General features: G+C 39.8%; 1 protein-coding gene across 1 annotated transcript in view; it reads right to left on the bottom strand.

Moving 5' to 3' along the window:
- Positions 1 to 18,370, bottom strand: part of LOC131694740 (protein serrate) — a 56,824-nt gene that overhangs the window by 13,304 nt on the left and 25,150 nt on the right. Inside the window, exons 7-11 of the mRNA XM_058983226.1 lie at positions 13,518 to 14,054; positions 8,632 to 8,745; positions 8,337 to 8,561; positions 7,869 to 7,996; positions 151 to 301 (exon numbers count right to left, since the gene is read on the bottom strand). Of these exons, the coding sequence (XP_058839209.1) occupies positions 151 to 301; positions 7,869 to 7,996; positions 8,337 to 8,561; positions 8,632 to 8,745; positions 13,518 to 14,054 (1,155 nt within the window). The remainder of the gene's footprint in view (positions 1 to 150; positions 302 to 7,868; positions 7,997 to 8,336; positions 8,562 to 8,631; positions 8,746 to 13,517; positions 14,055 to 18,370) is intronic.

Genomic DNA, 18,370 nt, shown 5'->3' on the forward strand with positions numbered 1-18,370 from the left:
GAATTATTGTTTTATTATGAAAACGACAGCCATTATCATTCTCCCCACCAATCGCCCCCGAATGGTGGTTATCACCTGCGGTTTACGCGCCGCGTAGGAAGCCTCTGTCATCATCGGTGGATTTAAGTTGAGCCTTGTGAATTTACTCACCAGTTGAGCAGGGTGGAGATTGGCATGGCGTCCGAAGAAATTCGCAGTGCCTCCCGGCCCGCCCTGGAGGACAGTGACAGTAGTATCCGCCCGGGGTGTTCAGACAACGACCCTCAATGCACGGTGACGAGGTACAGTGATCCTTCGCTTCCTGAAATGATACGTGAAAGTAACGGATTAATACCAAACAAAAAAATAGCCGCGAGACTGCGTAAAAAATCGCGCATCGAATTTTTCCTTCGTTCCAAAACCGGACTCTCGGCTGATACACATTTTGACACCTTCCTTTGCCGTCCATCAGTGGCGGGGAAAGTAAGTAGGTAGACAACGTGTCACAAATACGCCTGTTCTCACGCCTTACGAAGCGAAATTATCTGTCAGGAAAAAAGCCCCAAAGTCGAAAATCGGGAGGTCTGCGCGATTGACGACCTACTAATCTGATTAGCTGTGGTCATCGTCGACTCGCTGTTGCTTGCGCTTGAATCAATCGCCGAAAACCAAAAATGACGTAAAAATGACGATTTAATAACTTTATCTGCCGCCTTGCGGCTCACCACATTGACAGCCGATAAAAATGGCTTTGCTGTTCGCCTTCTGTTCCCTTCGTCTCTCGTACCGGTTGTTTGGCTTCTAACTTTCGAAGTAAGCAAGACGTGACATTGTTATGATAATGCCGCTAATCCGGACCCGAGCGGGACTCCCGGCAACTTCTTAATCGAAGCACACCACACGCTCACTTGCTGTGTTTGGTCACTGCTCGTCTAATAGTCAGTAGATAGTATCAGAGCCTCCGGAACGGTTCCCCCGCTTTAATATGACAGTCTCGCGCATAATATTATGCGATGATAGCTAAACAAAGTGGGGTAGCGCATTTCTTTTTCGCGTTCCTAAGCGCGCAGAGCGAGAGCAAGAAAAGACAGCGGCCAAATAATTATCATAAAAATTTAATTTACCACTCTTGCACCGAAGCCGCCGCCGCGCTAACCCACCGTGGGGTTTAACTGAAAACAATCTCGCTGGCTTCGGCTGGTGCGAGAAGAGGGGACCGTCGTTAGGGTTTTTGATAAGTCGGTAGAAAAAATAGAAAACAAGTTATTGTTAAGCTGGTTGTCAAACAGCTTTTCTGGTGATATCGTAAATTACCGTTCGGAGAAATTAAGTTTTGTCACGAAAGTTCCTTCCGCAGGGTAGTGCACTTGAACCGGTCCGGTCGATACTGTACATTGATGCTGTTAAAAGATCGTTTCGGTAATCTTCTCAGCTGACTACAGGATGAGTATTTTTGAGTTTTTAACGAATTCTAAGAATAATGTAATTTGTGTTCGTGAATCTTTGCATTTTTACATCTTTTTAATAATAGTAGATCTTTGAATTGGTTATTTTAAATGCGATGCAGTCTGTGCCGGTAATTTTAAAGTACGGATCATTGGCATGCTGTAAGTGATTATTAGCAAAAACTGAGAAATTGAAAGTGAACTTATCAAAAGAATTTCCGACGACCTTTTTACTATTTTACTGTTCTTCCGGGGCGTTAATAAGCACTATCTGAGGCTATCGCTTTCGTTTCGCGAACAGTAATAGTGAACAGATTTTCAGTGTTTTCTTCAAGGCATCGGAATTTTCGCAGTAAGTGGAACCGTAGTACAAAGTGTTAACAATTATATTTTTCTATTTCAGTGTGTGACCAGCGCCTATTAAACCAACTGAAGAACCTGTGCTTCATGGACAACAACAGTGCAAACTTATTCTTGTGCCACGCCAAGACATCAGAATGCATAAAAATAGAAATTGAATTTAAAAAGAAAATATGGTAATCGAGCTGTGCTTTGTGAAAGATGAAGTAAGCAGTGTGAATAAGACTAAATGTGACATTTTTGTGTTTTTTTCGGGAGCTACATCTACGGAAGGTTGGTGAAGCAAATTATACTATTTGAAACTTATAGCGCTTTTTTTCCCAGAATATCGATGAGCAAAACGCAAATAGTAGAAAAAATGCGAAGAAGAAAATACATTTGGTTGAACGTGCAAATATAGCAATATCTTGAACCTTTAGGTTTTTGGATTTCTGGTATCTTGGTTCATTCGGTTCTTAGATCTTCAAAATCTGTAGAATCTATGGATTCCTGAATCTTCAGACTGTTGGATCTTCGGAGTATTGGATCTTTCAAATCCTGGGGGTCTCTTAGGACGCTTGGATTCTGATATCTTTGAATTCTTGAATAGATCGATTCTTAGACCTTTGTATTCTTAAATTTTTCGAATGTTGAATTTTTGGATTTTTGGGTCCTTAGATTCTTGAATCTTTTAATTCTTAGATCGGATTCATGGATCTCTAAGGATGCTTGAAACTTTGAATCCTTAGACCTTTGGATTCTTTGATCTTTGTAATGTTGGATACTTGGTTCTCAGATCTTTGGATGTTTGGCTTGTTGAATTATTGGGCCTGTGGATTCAAGGATCGTTGTGTTCTTGGATCTTTCGTTTCTTCGATCGTGGATCTTTTGATTCCTGTCTCTTGGATCTGGCAGGACTTTTGACTTGTTGACTTCTTGAATATGGATTGTTCGATCTTTGAATTCGTGAATCTTTAGATTCTTATGTCTTTGTGCACTTGGATTTTTGTCTTAGATCTTTGGGTCTCAAAACATTTGAATTGTTTGATATTTGGATTATTGAGTGTCTGACATTGAATCAATTCTGGCTTAGGCCTTGAGAATTTCGAATATTTGGACAATTGGATCTCAGGTTTTCGGGGACTTCTGGATACATAGATTTTGTAAAATCTGGGTTCTCAGATTTTTGTCATCTTGGATTGTTGAATTTTTAGATTTTTAATATTCGGATTCTTTCATATGTGGATTCCTGGACATTGGAATTCTCAGATCTTTGGATTATAGATTCATGGGATCCTCGAATCCTTGAGTTCTTGGAGTTCAGATTTTGAATAATCTTGTATTCTTGGCACTTTATATTCTCTATTCTCGAATCTTTTAACTCGTGATTCCTTGGACTCATGGAGCTTTAGATTTTTCGATCTTTGAATTCTTAGATTTAATGAATTCTTGATTGTTGAATTGGATTACAACATGAGACCACACTCTGTAGTCATCAGTCTCTGACACTGAACCCCTGTCCCTTACCTCCTGGTAGTGTCACCTGGGACACGAGCAACCTCACTTAATACCAGGTATCCAACGTCGGTGGTATTTTTGATCGTACGCTGACTGGGAAAACAAGAATTCTTCATATTAGAAGCAACACGAAAAAGCGTCTATACCAGAGCGGACGGCTAAAGGAGAAATACAGTGTCACAATAAGATATCGCAATTCTGGCGATGCTGTATGCCGAGTAATGAAATAATATACCCGAAAAAGGTTGCTAGTTAAACAACTATAGCTAGAACAACGCCTACAGGATAATGAATGACGAACCCGATGTTGCAAAAATTGTAAAAAAATGAGTTCTGTGAGAAAGAGTGCCGAAAACATGACGTCTATTCCAGAGCGATGTCTCAACAGGATATCGAAATCATGGCAATTGATTTGAATGCATCGTGGCAATAGATCCATGAGATACAGTACAGCAACCCTATATGTTTGTGCCAAAAAGCGATAGACTAGACAAACAACGCTAGGAGTCGGATGCTTGCTGCGGCTATACATAAAAACAAGAAAAAATGTGGTGAGCTAATAGCAGCGGAGAAAATGTACCATCAGCGTAAGGAAGAAAATCACCTTTACACCAACGATCGAGAAAATAATATTTTAACAAATGGAACAGGAGTGGTTGACAGGTAGAAAAAGTACTTTCAATTGTTATTGAACGGACAAACGAATAGAGTTTGCAAAAATAGAATCAGGATTGAACATGAGAATGATAGAAAAACTGCAGATTCCCAAACGCTAAACAATTTGCGAAAAGTTTTTTTAATAGCAGAAAAAACCTAACACTTCTTGGATTTTAGATCAAGAATCAAGATGTCGGACTAATTGGTGGCTATGAAATGTTGATAAAGGATATCAGGAAATTTATTTCTAAAAACGTCCGATGTTTTACTAAAGTTTGCACTATTGCTTTCTTGTCTGTTTCGAGAAAACAAATTCGTGCCGACGAATTATTTTCGGTTTCAACCTCTACGAAATAAATGAAATGACCTTTTACCACGCGAACCGAACTTGAAATGCTCCAAACCCCGATCCTTCTCTTGCATCGAATCGGGAATCGATTTAATCCTTCCGGATCGTTGTGATTTAATGTTCAAATCTTGACCGGTATGAAAAGCACTGATCCCAAGCAATACAGATTCAGCGAACACCGGGTGAACGGCATCTTGGCCGCATGTGAATAAATATAAATAAATAAACTCATACGCGAAAAGCCACAGAATTTGCTGTCGCTGCTGCTGCTGCTGCAGGCCACTGAGAGAAGGAGTGAAAGAGCTTAAGAGGTACGATATTAATTCGTTTAGGACGGGAAAAATAAACAGAAGAACCAGTTTGTTTCTGCACTCATTTCACCTGCGACCGAACGCGGAGTGTGACGGACGGACAAACGAACGGACGGACGGACGGACAAACTAACTGACTGACACTGGCTGGTTGCTGGCATTCTGCAGTAGTAAAAGGCACTTAACATGAGGGCGCTGCTGCTGCTGCCGTTTGCAGGTTGCATTCTGCCGCGCCACCAGCCTACTACTTGATACCTCCTAGTGTGCAAATCGTTTGAAATGTTGACTGGAGTGACGTTTCAAGATTTAATATATTGTTCGCATTTTTATCATCTTTCGCCTGGCTTTAGACTTGTAATAAGCCTTCGTTTGAGTTCAGAATTTTTTTTTTTCTGTTGTGTTGTTTCTGTCGAAACGTGTGTGTGTCAGTGCGGCTGCGACACTGCGACTAAGTTGGAGAAGGTGTACCAGGAATGCCACTTGTTTCGCGATTCGTGTGACGGCAGTTGGAGGAAAACAGCACATGTTACTTGCATCGCAATCAGAACATGGTATATTTTATGGGAACTAAACACGTGTAAAACGTAGTTCGACTAGTCACTGCTGCTGCTGCTGCCGATACGCCGATTAGCCTTCGGAGAGAGACTGGTCGTCGGGGTAGTTCAGAGCTCATTCGAATTTTGTCGACCCACATCCCGAAGCTGGTGGTTTGCGAGGTGGATTGTGAAATCCAATGGTGACGGTTTGATAGCGATTTCGAATGTCAAATTATGCGGGTGATAAATCAAACGAGCGCACGCGGTGAGAGTTGCGCAAGAAAACCAGCGACCAGTCGACACCCACGAGATCCGGTGGCGGGAGATGAGCCATGACAGTTTGTGCGAAGCGATCTAACTTCGATAGCGATGATTGTGACGACGTGAAGACGACGTCGACGGAGATGATGATGATGATGATGGTGACCTAGAAAAAGACAGTGTTACCGGAACAATACGCCCTCGCTTCGTCGGGGTTTTCTTTGCCATGTAGGGTAAGACTCCTCCGCCCTTTCGGAAGAACGTGTTGGGTGATTGTATTTTTCTGATCTTGGAGGATGGTAAGAAGATAAGTCGAAATCCTAGCAAGTATGGAGTCATCTCGTGTCTCCAGAAGTATTTTCCTACTTCAATAAGAGTAATATCAATCAGGAATTATGTTCTTAACTTTTCTGGTAGTTCCATATGCATTTCATGGGATTTTATCTGGCACAAACACAACACCAGTCGATTCATGCAAAAGCTTTTAGTAAATTAGCACATAATAGAAATTGGAACCAGGCTAATACTTGAAGTTTTAAAAATGTACAAATTGCCTGCCAAACTGAATATTTTTTTCAAAGAAATCAATTTTTCTTCGCTATTCTGAAATGTACTCCTCCAAGACTCCTTTCTCAGCCATCGTCGCACTGAAATCTCATTCCTGAAAGCGAACCGCTCAAAGCTCACTGCGAGGGGGATCGGTTTTCGACCCACTACTCGAGCATACTTCGTGAGCTCGCTTGCGCATCAAAGAGCTTACGGGCCACTCTTCGGCACATGATAATAAGCACGATAATTGTGTGATTTTTATTTGTCACATGTGCCCATTTGGTCACAGGTCGTTCCGCGCGTATTGTCCTAACCGTGACAAAAGCTGTCTCGAAATGTACAGCAGATAAATGGGTGTCACTTTGTGGCAGCCGGCGTGAGATTTGTTTCAATTGGTGTGAGCAAGCTAAGAAGTGGAGGTAGAGGGTGGTTGACAAACAATTATTTGAGATTATTACGAAATTGTTCATTCTTTTCGTTCCCAGAAACATGGTATCACCTGAAGTGAAAAAGTTTTGAGTGCTGGTTTGATCAGAATTCTATTATTCTTTGTTCACTTTTGTCCGCTCCAGAAGACTGATTCGAATAAAAAAATTCGGCAGATTTTTGAATGCTTACAAAAGTGAAGTTCGAGATTTGCGTATTAGCTCACAAATTTGTCTAGATTTAGAAGAAAAAAAACAACCATCGCTAGTTTAGTCCTGTCACTAAGATAGTGTCGGTTTCTGATGAGACGAACTCAAAACGCAAATTGCAGAACTAATTTAGCTATAGGTTTTGTGTTCTTCACGCGCAGAGATGGTATTAAACAATTTTCTTCTTAACGGAGAAAAACTAGTTTTTACCAAAATTGTTCTCTGAGGAGAAATAGAGCATAGTGCATCTTGCGTTGGCTTGCTAAGTCAAACCAATTGTTTCGATTTCATTAGTTCTCATCAGCTTAAAATGAGCTCCTTTTCTTGCGGGACATCACGCTTGCTTGACTAGGGACTTGCTCGGGAACACAAATTGTGTTTCCGTTTTTTTTTTTGAGCTAGTTTCAATCGGGCGCTAGCTTATTTCTGTCACTAAGTTAGTGTCGGATACTGATGAGACGAATTTGAAAGGCAAATTCCATAACTAATTTAACTATCGTAGCAAGCTGCTTCGCAACCCACGCATCACCAACCGAGGGAAAGAGATTCAAATGCACGCGAGCACGTTTCAAGCAACGAACCCACTTCCACAGCACTGCTGCTGCAAGGACAGAAGACCTAACCACCAGAAGCCTTTCATTCTAGCTAGCCTACAGCACCGTTTACAGGATGTTTGCTGCGTCAGACCCTTTAAGTTCGTAGCTGAAAAGCCAAGCTTATTTAGACGTCAGCAGCGCGAGGCATCAATCGTCTTTCAGCTCATTGTGCGGCGATTAACCGAATACGTGCGAGGGGCTTAGCCCTCCTCCCCCCCCCAACTGTCCAGTTAATTGTCGCTCTTGTTGGCCCCCTTTTTCGATCATTTGAATACCAGCAGACAGTGCTGCTCGAAAAGAATCGAGAAAGGTGGAATGAATTTATTTAGATTAATGGTCACGCTGCTGCTGCTGCTGGTACTCCCGTGCCAGCTGCCTACCCCGTGTTCGTTTCGTTCCGAAACCTTCTAAAGGGAAAGAAAGGAGGCATATCATAATGAAAAGATTATACATCTAAACACGTCCCGAAGATGATGACGACAACGTCGACTACGACGGCGAAGGAGGCGGAAAAAGAGGAATTATTAATAACTGTTAATAATACATTAACGTCAGGCCCCGGTGCCCGCAAGATTCAATGTTTGGACTGTTGAAAATATTTCCACTATCAGAGCTAAATGGGCTTTTAAACAATATTTAAATAACGACCGTTCTTCGTTAGAGCTGTCTCGGTCTACCGAGCGGGGAACTTACCTCACACAGGGTCCCGGAGTAACCGAGCGGACAGATGCACTTGAAGTTACCGATCAGATCGACACATTCGCCCCCGTTGCGGCACGGAAAGTTCACACACTCGTTGATATCGGTGCTGCAGTCACGACCTGTCGAGAAGAGAGGAGGGAAAAAGGCGAGACACAAATTAGTCTTCGATTAGTTCAATTGTCCCAGGGCGCGGGCGGGGATAGGCAATTCCCAACCGATCCATCCAAGTAATCGCGTGATCATCTTTTCTGACGACCCTATTAGGAACGTTTTACTACTCAACACACAGCTGACGGCACGAGTCTCGGGGGGTCCAAGGGAGTCGTGCGTGAACCCATTTCTCGCTTCAAGCTGGAAAGACGCCAATCACGAACCCCACGGCTCCCCCTCCCAAGCTTTGATTAATCGAGCGAGTCCGATTGGCTCGGCAGGGTAGCTACCGCACACGAAATAACTTACCCGTATAACCTGCCGCGCAGGCACAGTGGTAATCGTTGACCAGGTCGATACAGGTGGCCCCGTTTTTGCACCTGCCCACGCAGTCGTCCATATTTTGTGCACACGTTGGACCACCCCAGCCCTCCAGACAGCTGCACTGGAAAGAACCGGGGAAATTTCGGCAGGATTCCGCGTTGATGCACGGGCCCAATCCGGACGCTACGTTCGTTTCGCACTCGTCGACATCTGAAGGGTTAAGGGGGAGAAAATAAAATTATTACCATTGATCCAAAACGAAAAATAACCCGAAACTTACCGATATTGCACGTCTCGCCCGTCCACTGGGGTGGACACTCGCAGCGAAATCTGCCGACCATGTCGATGCAGGTGCCACCATTCTGGCACGGACCCTCGGCACATTCGTCAATGTCTGCAAGCGAGAAAAATACCAATCGAATCACTGTGTGGGCCAGAGGCTGTTTTGGGGTTATCGAGGGCCCCACCTGAACTAAACGGATAATTTTGTGTCGAACGGGAGGGGAATTTAACTGAAAAGCTTATTGGTTCGCCATGGTCATCAATTTCGTTGTGGTTCTACCGAACGGTTGATCATTCTTTTGTTTGGTGCGCGAGAAGTAGCGAAAAAGTGTTAAGGCGGTTAAATCTAGGCTTACTGCGATAGGATTATCGGATCATTGGGTAGAGGTGTGGTGAGAGTTAATTAGGCGAATAAATTTGTATTGAAGAGTTGATCCCGTAATCAGATTCATCAAGGTTGAAAGGCTTGGAGAGCATATTGGCGGCTACACAATGGCACACAATTTTTTTTACGAAATTTGCAATATTTGTTACAATGAGCATAAAACTACGATTTACGGGTCGCTGATTACGATTCTGATGTCAGAATAAGAACCAGTGACCCCGAAAACACCCTTGTAAGACGTTTTAGGCCAATATAAATATAAATAAGATTTAGCCAAGCACAGTCGCCATATTGGATCCGCTACTTTGAATTTTACATTTACCTATCCGTCTTTCAATTTCATTGCTTTCGTTTCTCTTAGTCTCAAATTTGCCGAAAATAGCCAACAAAATCGATACAGTAGAACCTTGCGGCAATTAAAACATAGTAACAATTTTACATTTTCGACATCAGAATCAGAATCATCGACCCCGAAACCTCCCTTGTAAGACTTTTTAGGTCAATATTGAAAAAAAAACAAAATTTAGCCAGGCATAGTCGCCATATTGGATCCGCCATTTTGAATTTTACATTTTCGACATCAGAATCAGCGACCCCGAAAATCTATATAAGCCTAAAAATAACAGTATTGACATTGATAAAAATTCGCGTCGCAAAGCGTTAACGTTGAGATTTTCATTACAGAAGGACTCCGCGATACAACTTAAACTCATTTTTCATACGATTACAATTCTCACTGATACGTCGCACAGTGAAAAAAAAATGGACTTTAGTCGCGACTTTTTTAGAAAAGGCTGAATCACGTTTACCAGGGAAGGTGTTTTTCATGTAAAAGGAATTTATGAAACCTGATTGCTAGAACTTAGAACGACCGCACGGTGTGATGTCGTGCTCTTTTTGCCCCAAACTCCCCTTTCGTTTGAGTTTATGTTCAAGACTGAATACACATCTTGGAAGTAAGTTGTATACGGCTGACCAAAATTAGTATTCCTTATGTAAAAAAGCCCAGATAATCGATTGAAGACAATTAGATTAATCTCTCGAAACGTATACATACTTTTACCCCAATTCTTCGCTGAAGTAAAGTTAATAGAAATTAATCCTGGCTTTATATTTCGGTTAAAGGCCATATGCGGCTACTCAAAAGAAATTATTCTTATATTTAAAAATCCCGGTGTACGTTTGAGCATAGTTAGAACGACCGCTCGAAACGTATGTACCCGTTTTACCCCAATTCCTTCCATCACTTTAGTATAAAGTTAGACCTGGCTCTACATTTCAGAAAGAAGCTGAATGCGGCAGATCAAAAGTAGTATTTCTTATGCAAAAATATCTGAGGAATGAATTGAAGATAGTTAGAATGACAGCACGAAACGTGTGTACCCGTTTTACCCCAACTCTTCTCATATCTCATCTTAAGTGTGAAGTTAAACCTGGCTGTGCTTCTCAGAAAGAGGCTGACTGGGGCTGATTAAAATTAGTAATTCTTATGTAAAATAATCCGAGAAATCAATTAAAGATAGATAGGTGGACCACTCGAAGCGTTTATATCCGGTTTACCCCAATTCTACACATATTTCAAGTATAGAAATATACCTTTCTCCACATTTCAGAAAGACGCTGAAGGTGACTGTTCAAAAGCAATTTTTATGTTAAATAATCCAGGAAATCGATTGAAGATAGTTGAAATGACCGAATGAATAACCTGTACCCGTTTTACCTCAAATTCCTCCCTTAATTCAAATGGGAAGATAAACCTGAATGCACTTCTCGGAACGAGGAAAAATGCGGCTGATGGAAAGTAGTTATTCGTATGTACAAAATTCCGAGGAATCGATTGGATATAGTTAGAATGAGCGCCCGGAACGTGTATACCCGTTTTACCCCGATTGTTCTTATAAATAAAGCGTTAAGCTAATCCTGGCTATGCTTCTCGGAAAGAGGCTAAATTCGGCTGATGAAAAGTAGTACTTCTTATGCAGAATAATCTGTAAAATCGTTAAAAGTAAGTAAAAATAATCGCACGAAACGTTTGTATCCATTTTACCCCAATTCTTAACATAATACAAGTGGGGAGCTATACCTTACTCAACATTGCAGAAAAAAGATTAAAGTGGCTGATGAAAAGGAGTAATTCTAATGTATAAAAATTCAGGGCACGTTTCGTACGGTCTGTAACCGATTTTTCGGGTTTTCATAAATAAGATTTATTACTTTTGATATGTCGCATTCAGCTTTTTTCATTAAATGCTGACTTCCCAAATGAACATCGTACACAATGTTCGCTCCAGTTCTGTGCTCATATTAAACTCACACTTCGTGTACGAACTCAAACACGCTATTTTGTACCAAAACACGTGCACATGTTCACCTGCACAACCGAACCCCATGTACGTACACGGTGTGCGTACACATAGGTTCGTGGCACCTGTTTTCTCTTTCTCACTCATCATCACTAGCGTTGACTCTTTTCGTTTTGTACGAATCATTCTCGTGTACGCACCCGGTGTACGCACACGGATGTACATACTAGAGTTTGTACATCGTTCGCTTGGGTTCGATGTTCGAGGCGAACGTATACATCGAGATGAAGCATGTTTGCAGTTGAACGAGCGCGCGAAATTTTGCGCACAGGTGCGAACTTGTCGATGTTCATGGGAATTCTGCTTAAAACTTGAGTTTTGAGAACTGGGGTAAAACGGATACACATGTTTCGTACAGTCGTTTTATTTATCTTCAGCCGATTCCCCGGACTGCTTTATACGAGAATTAATACATTTGATCAGTCGCATTCAGCCACTTTCTAAAATGAAGGACCAGATTTCACTTCACACTTGAGTTATGAGAAGAATTGGGGAAAAACGAATGCACAACTTTCGTGTGCTCCTTCTAACTAACCTCAATTGATTCCCCGAACTTTTTTTACATAATAATAACTACTTTTTATGGGCCGTATTCGACCTCTTCTAAAAGTAAAATCTGATTTACCTTTAATTTTGATTTATAGGAAGAATACGGGATAAACCAGGTTCGCACATTTCATGCGACCATTATGACTATCTGCAATCGATTCCTAGGATATTTACATAAGCAATACAACTATTGACCAACTGCATGTAGACTCCTTCCAAAATATATTGCCATGTTTAATTTTCCTCTTGAGTTTGGGTAAAAAATGGGGTAAAACGGGTTCACACGTTCCGTGAAGTTGTTCTATCTATCTTCACTCGTTTCATTGGACTTTTTTGCATAAGAAACACTACTTCTGATCAGCGACATAAGGCCTGCGTCCGAGGTTTTGAGTAAAGTTAAACTAAAAACCCAACATTTTGGGGAGAATTGGGGTAAAACGGATTAAATCGTTTTACGCAGACAATCCTACTATCTTCTATGGAATTTTTGAACATTTTTGCATAAGAAACACTAGCTATGGTAGCCCGCATTCAGTTTTCTTCCAAGTTATATAGCCGGTAATAAAAATAAACACTAAAAAGGGGAATTTTGGGCAAAACAAGCATGATAGCGTACTTTGCGGTCATTTTTAATACACGCAAATTATTCCCCAGACATTTTTACATGAGGAGTATATATTTTCGATAAACGCTCTTTAATTAAAGGCGCGTTTTTGATACTTTTTCCCACTGTGCCTTGGTTGTCTTCGGAATTCGTCGGTATGCAATCCATTACACCTCAACAAACAAATATCATTTATCACGTCTCACCTAACTAACTGACTGACAGCCGCTTTGAGTCGTGATTGTCAATCGTTCAGCAGCTTTCGGACTGATTTCAATAGCTGTGAGCTAATTACTCTGTGCCTTCCTGCTTCCAAGTGTTCCCGGAATCTTCCTCCGCCACCTTTAGCTTCCTTAGCTAGCTTCAACAACGGCAGTGTAGCCCCTTCAATTTCACCCAATCCCCTCTCTCCCCTTTCAACCCCTACACGGTTCGATTAGATTTGGTCGGTTGTGAAAGAAAGTTCACAATTATCTCTCGTTTTGGCTTTCTCCATCCTCGTAGCTAATCACGTTCGGAACGCAGCACAGCAACCAAAGAGAGGGGTAAAAAAAAATACGACGAATCTACAGCCCGCCAAACCAAGTAAGCCGTGAAATCTCTAATAAATCCACTTTATTCTTCCCCTCCATTCTTCCCCTATTGTACTTGGACTCTACAGAGCAAAATACGGGGAAAAGAAAATGTTCGTTTCTTTAAAGAATTTATCTACGGTTCTGCCTACTCATCTCCTCACTCTTCTGGGGGCCCCCAGTTCGCGGACACCAGAGGAAGTCAGTAATGTTTAAACAATAATCAAAAACGATTAAATAATAAGCGTGTGTGCCTTGAAAGTTGATGGCTCCGTCACGGCCGCCTACCACATCCTCCGCTCCTTCTGGTCCATTCTTCGTTCAATTTAGTGGAATAATTAGCCTGCCCATGCGAACCCCCTAACCCTCCCCCGGACAGTGCCCCTCAAGGTGGACAAAACCAATACTCACTTATCTCGCAGGTCGGTCCGGTCCATCCGGGCGCACATGTACAAACGAAATCCTTCAGCGGCTGCGGATGCGAAATGTGTTTCAGTGTTTCCTTGGATTCGCTTGCTGCTCCTGATCCCGCTCCTCCTCCGCCTTCGACACCTCCGTTAGCGGTCCCGGAAAGAGCCGCTATAGCTGCCGCCCCCTGACTGGCACTATTACCACCACTGTTGCTACCACTAATACTGCTACTACTACTACTACTCCTCCCGTACGGTTTCCCCATCGAACTCATCCCTCGCATACCACGCCGGACGATGATGGACGGAGCTGTGCTAGAGTCCAACTTGTCCTGTCCGTCACCGCGGCCACCGTAGCTACCGATCAGTGCACAGGTACCGCCATTCTTACACGGTTGAGGGGCACACGGGTGTTCGACGATTTCACAGCGCGTCCCGGACAACCCATCCGCACAGGTGCACCGATATTGGTCCGGAGCTGTGTTCTCGCAGGTTCCACCGTGCATGCAGGGTTCATGGGTGCCGCAGTAGTTGAGATCTGTGAAAATCGGAAAAGAAACGAAAGAGTGAGATAAAAAACGCCAACAGTTGGTTAATGGGTGGAAAGACACTTGTTCGAATTGTGCCGGAGGAAAAAGTGCTGAAATAAAAAAAAACTAGTTATTCTTCCGGCCGGCACGCGATTAAACGAAAACAAGTGCGATTATGATTAGTGCTATCATGCGGTGAAGAGTGCTTCGCCGGAAGAAGAACCCTTCAGATTCCCATCTGTGTGTAAGCGACGGGGGAAAATAGCCGCTCCGGGACTTTGGTTAATTTTGTGTTCTATTCATACGCGTGCTGAGCGCACCGCACACACCCCCTTCGGTAGTTTTGCTGCTGCGAACCCTAATTGAATTAGGACACAGACATATGCGTGTAATAACAGAGTGTGGAAGTTGGCTGTGGGCGCAACTGTTGTTTCCGTTCTGTTTCTTTTGCTTGGGAAAGCGTGCGAAAAAAAATTTCTATCAGGTCTGGAGTTGGTAGTGGGTGCAGCCAAACTGATTGCCATAAAAAAGACGATGTTGTTCTAAGACTGACCGCAGATAAGGCAGCAGTTCATTTGGCACTTGGCCGAAAGGGGCTATTGGCCGAATAGGTCACTTGGCCGAATGCAGATTGGCCGAACGGGCCGTTTGGCCAAAGGACATTTTGCCAGATGCCACTGGGTAAACTGGTATTGGCTCAAGAGTTATTTGGCCGAAATGTCCATTCTATTTGACTGAATAACCGTAATAGAGTATGTATTTCTCGAATTAGTATGTATAGACCTAATAAGTAATGAATGTTATTCGTTTCTCTTAAATTGAATACTGTTTATTTATTCTTGTATTTACAATATTTGTTATTCTTGGTCTAAACATTCTGTGGATGTTTTCCTCCTTTATTTGTCTACAGGAAAGTTGAGCAATATTATAAATTAATTACTATAATTTATAAATTACTTTCTAAATTTTTGATTTTAATTTTTGTTTTAAAATTATAATTTTTAATTGTAAGTTATAATTTTTAACATTTAAAAATTTTAAATTTAATTTTTTGTTCAAAATTTTTGATTCTTAACCCTCCAGCACTCGTGCCGTTGTATTCGGTGCAACACCTTCAGAAACTAGCGAAAATTTCTTTCAGCATCAGCGGCTGCTCATTTGGGGAGCCATTCGTGCGAGTGCCGGAGGGTTAATATTCATATTTTTTTTACTTTTTAACGACATTCAATTAGCTAGAGATTACTGAGTAGGGAAAGCTGTGAAAATTTAGAGCCATAGTGCTCAAGTGAGAGCAAGGATGTGAAATATACAGATCAGAAAACTAGAAATGACAGGGTCATTAGAAACAGGCTTAAATCTTATGGACTAATCTTTTGTCTTCTGCTAGCAGGAGTCGAGCTTCGGCAGCTTTATTACCAATTGCTTAATATTTATATTCCATATCTTTTAATTTTAATAAATTTTGGAATTTTAGATCCGAAATTTGGAGTTTTTATTCTTGAATGTTCAACTTTTTAATTTTTAATGCAGCGAAGAACCATTTTTATCAGCCCCTTTGTTTATTTTGGGCTGACTAAATGTGGATACAGTGATGACGCGTTTTTATCAGCCCCTTGGCGAATTTTAAGCCGATAAAACAGGGACATTGATAAAATCGGGACATATATTTTTCTGTCTTTTTAATAAACTGAAGCTATTAAAATATTCTTCTTTGGTCCTTAGATATAGCCTCGCAACCTTTTCTAATGATTTACTTCAAGTTCCCCTTAAGGGGGTCTGAAAGCGCGAAATTAAAAAAAAAAAATATTATTTTTATGATTACATTTTTCGGTTCTCTAAGATACGAAATATATGCCCAAGAAAGGATCTACTCGAATTCAACTTGGTTCGTCTGCTAGAGCCAATAAAACTACCAACTTTCAATTTTCATATGAAGCTGATAATATCGGGTCAAAAAGCTGATAAAATCGGGTCTCCTCTGTATTGATAAAATCCGGACACTTTTTTTTCTTTTTTTTTAATTAATTGAAGCTGTTTAAATATTCTTCTATAGTTTCTAGATGTAACCCTATAACGCTTTTTGATTATTTGGTATAAATTTAACTTAAGGTATTACTACAGTGCAAAATGAAAAAAAATGATTTTTTTACTTTTGCATCTTCAAGACGTGAAAAATATGCTCCAGATAGGGTTTACTCAAATTCGGCTCATCTGCTAGAGCTCATAAAATTTTGTTCCATATGAGGCTGAAAAAATCTGTTTAAAAGTTAATCAAATTGGGTCTTAACCTTATTGAATTTTAAATTTCCAATGTTTGATTTGCATTCTAAATTTTAAATTTTCAATTTGTAATTTTCTATTTTTAATTCTTAATTGTTATTTTTTTTATTTTTATTTCTAAATGTAAATTGTTGATTTTTAATTTTTAATTCGTAATTTTTAATTTTCAACTTTAATTTTAAATTTATATTCTAAATTTAACTTTTTTATCTTTTTTTTATTTTCAATTTTTAAAATTTAATTTTTAATTCTTAATTTTTTATTTTTTTATTTTCAATTGTCAATTCCATATCAACATTTGAATAGGGCTAATAAGTTTTGTAAACAAATTTTTGTTTTGCTGATTTCTCCTAATTTGTTATCATTTCAACACAGAAAACATTTAAAATTGATTCTACCAAGGATATAGATGTTGATTCATGTGTATTTTTCATGAAATTCAACTCGGTAGCGGAATAATGAGCGAAATAAGTATGTTTACAAAAGTCTCATTAGCCCTTTTGAAAAATTACTATTGAATTGTCAATTGTTAATTTTCAATTTTCAATTGTCAATGGTCAATTGTCAATTTTTAATTTAAAATTTTTAATTTTCAATATTTTTTTTGAATGCTTAATTTTTAATTCTTAATGTATGCATTATACATTTTGTACTGTGTATAAGTAACAAAGTGGCAGGTAATTACTTGATTTGTCGATAGCTACAGGGGAGATTTTTAGCTCGTGTCCTGGGTGAAATGAGAAGGTAGATTGATTTTTTTATTTGCTCCTTGTTACTTTTTATTTTATATTTCACTTACCTTTACTTTTTATGTTTTACCTTCAACTTGTTACTTTTGCTTTTTATTGTGTACCTTTTATTTTTAACTTATTAGCTTGTACTTATAGTTTTTTCTTTTCAATTTTGAGTTTTTACTTCTTACTTTTTATATTTTTTTTGTTATTTGTCTCATTAAGTAAACAAGCTACACCTAACAAGTAAAATAAGGAGAAAAATGTTTTTACTTGATAGCTCGTTTACCTGTGACTTGTTGCTTGTTACTTTATTACTTCTTTATATTTTGATTGTAGAGGTTTTAACCTTAGGATCATTCGCCTCTTTTCGGGTTAGAGAATTCTCTTTTGGAAGAATCTCCGACCCTATGTGCGGGGTTGGGAATCGAACCCAGGTAAGCTACGTACAAGGCAATTGATTTACCAACTACACTATGCCCGCCCCCTGCTTGTTACTTTGTTATTCATTACTTGTTACTCATAACTTGTTACTTGTTATTTGTGACTTGTTACTCGGATGTTATTTGTTACTTGGTGCTTGTTACCTGTTATTTGTTACGCGTTGTTACTTTTTATTTTTTATTTGTTTTTTAGTACTTGTCACCTGTTAGTAGTTATTGGTTACTTTTTACCGTTTATTTTACACTTTTTATTATTTATTTTACCTTGTTACATTTAGTTTCCATGTTTTACTATTCGTCAATTTTAAGTCGTTTTTTCCATTGCCCAATTAAAAAATACTTTGTTTTTTTTCAATTAACTGTTTTACTTTTTATTTAGCAAAATGTACTTATTGTTTTTCTAATTTCTTTTCGGCTAACATTTTTTTTTTCTGATTTACTGTTTTGTTTTTTTTTTTATTTTCGTTTAGCTACTTAGTTTTTCATTTTATTGTATCGCTTTTTTCCATTTTGATATTTTACTGTTTTAATGATTATCTGTTCTACTATTTTTTATGTCCATTCCACTATGTTACTGTTTAACTGTTTTTATTTATTTTTTGTTTTACTGCTTTGCTGCTGTAGTTGTATTTACCAATTTATTGTTGTATCAGTTAACGCGTTTACTATTTTATCCTTTCTATTTTACTGTTTAGCTGTGCTGGGTTTTACATTTTATGTTGTGCATTTACTGCTTGAAGAAGCTTTATTCACTACCTCACCTGTACATCTGCTCATTTGTTTTACTTTCTTCCTATCTCACAATTTCATTAACCACTTCATAAGTTGAAGTTTTTCCCGAAGGGCATCCAATTAACCCCGAACCCAGGC

This window comes from Topomyia yanbarensis, chromosome 1, assembly GCF_030247195.1.
Source record: "Topomyia yanbarensis strain Yona2022 chromosome 1, ASM3024719v1, whole genome shotgun sequence".
NCBI lineage: Eukaryota > Metazoa > Arthropoda > Insecta > Diptera > Culicidae > Topomyia > Topomyia yanbarensis.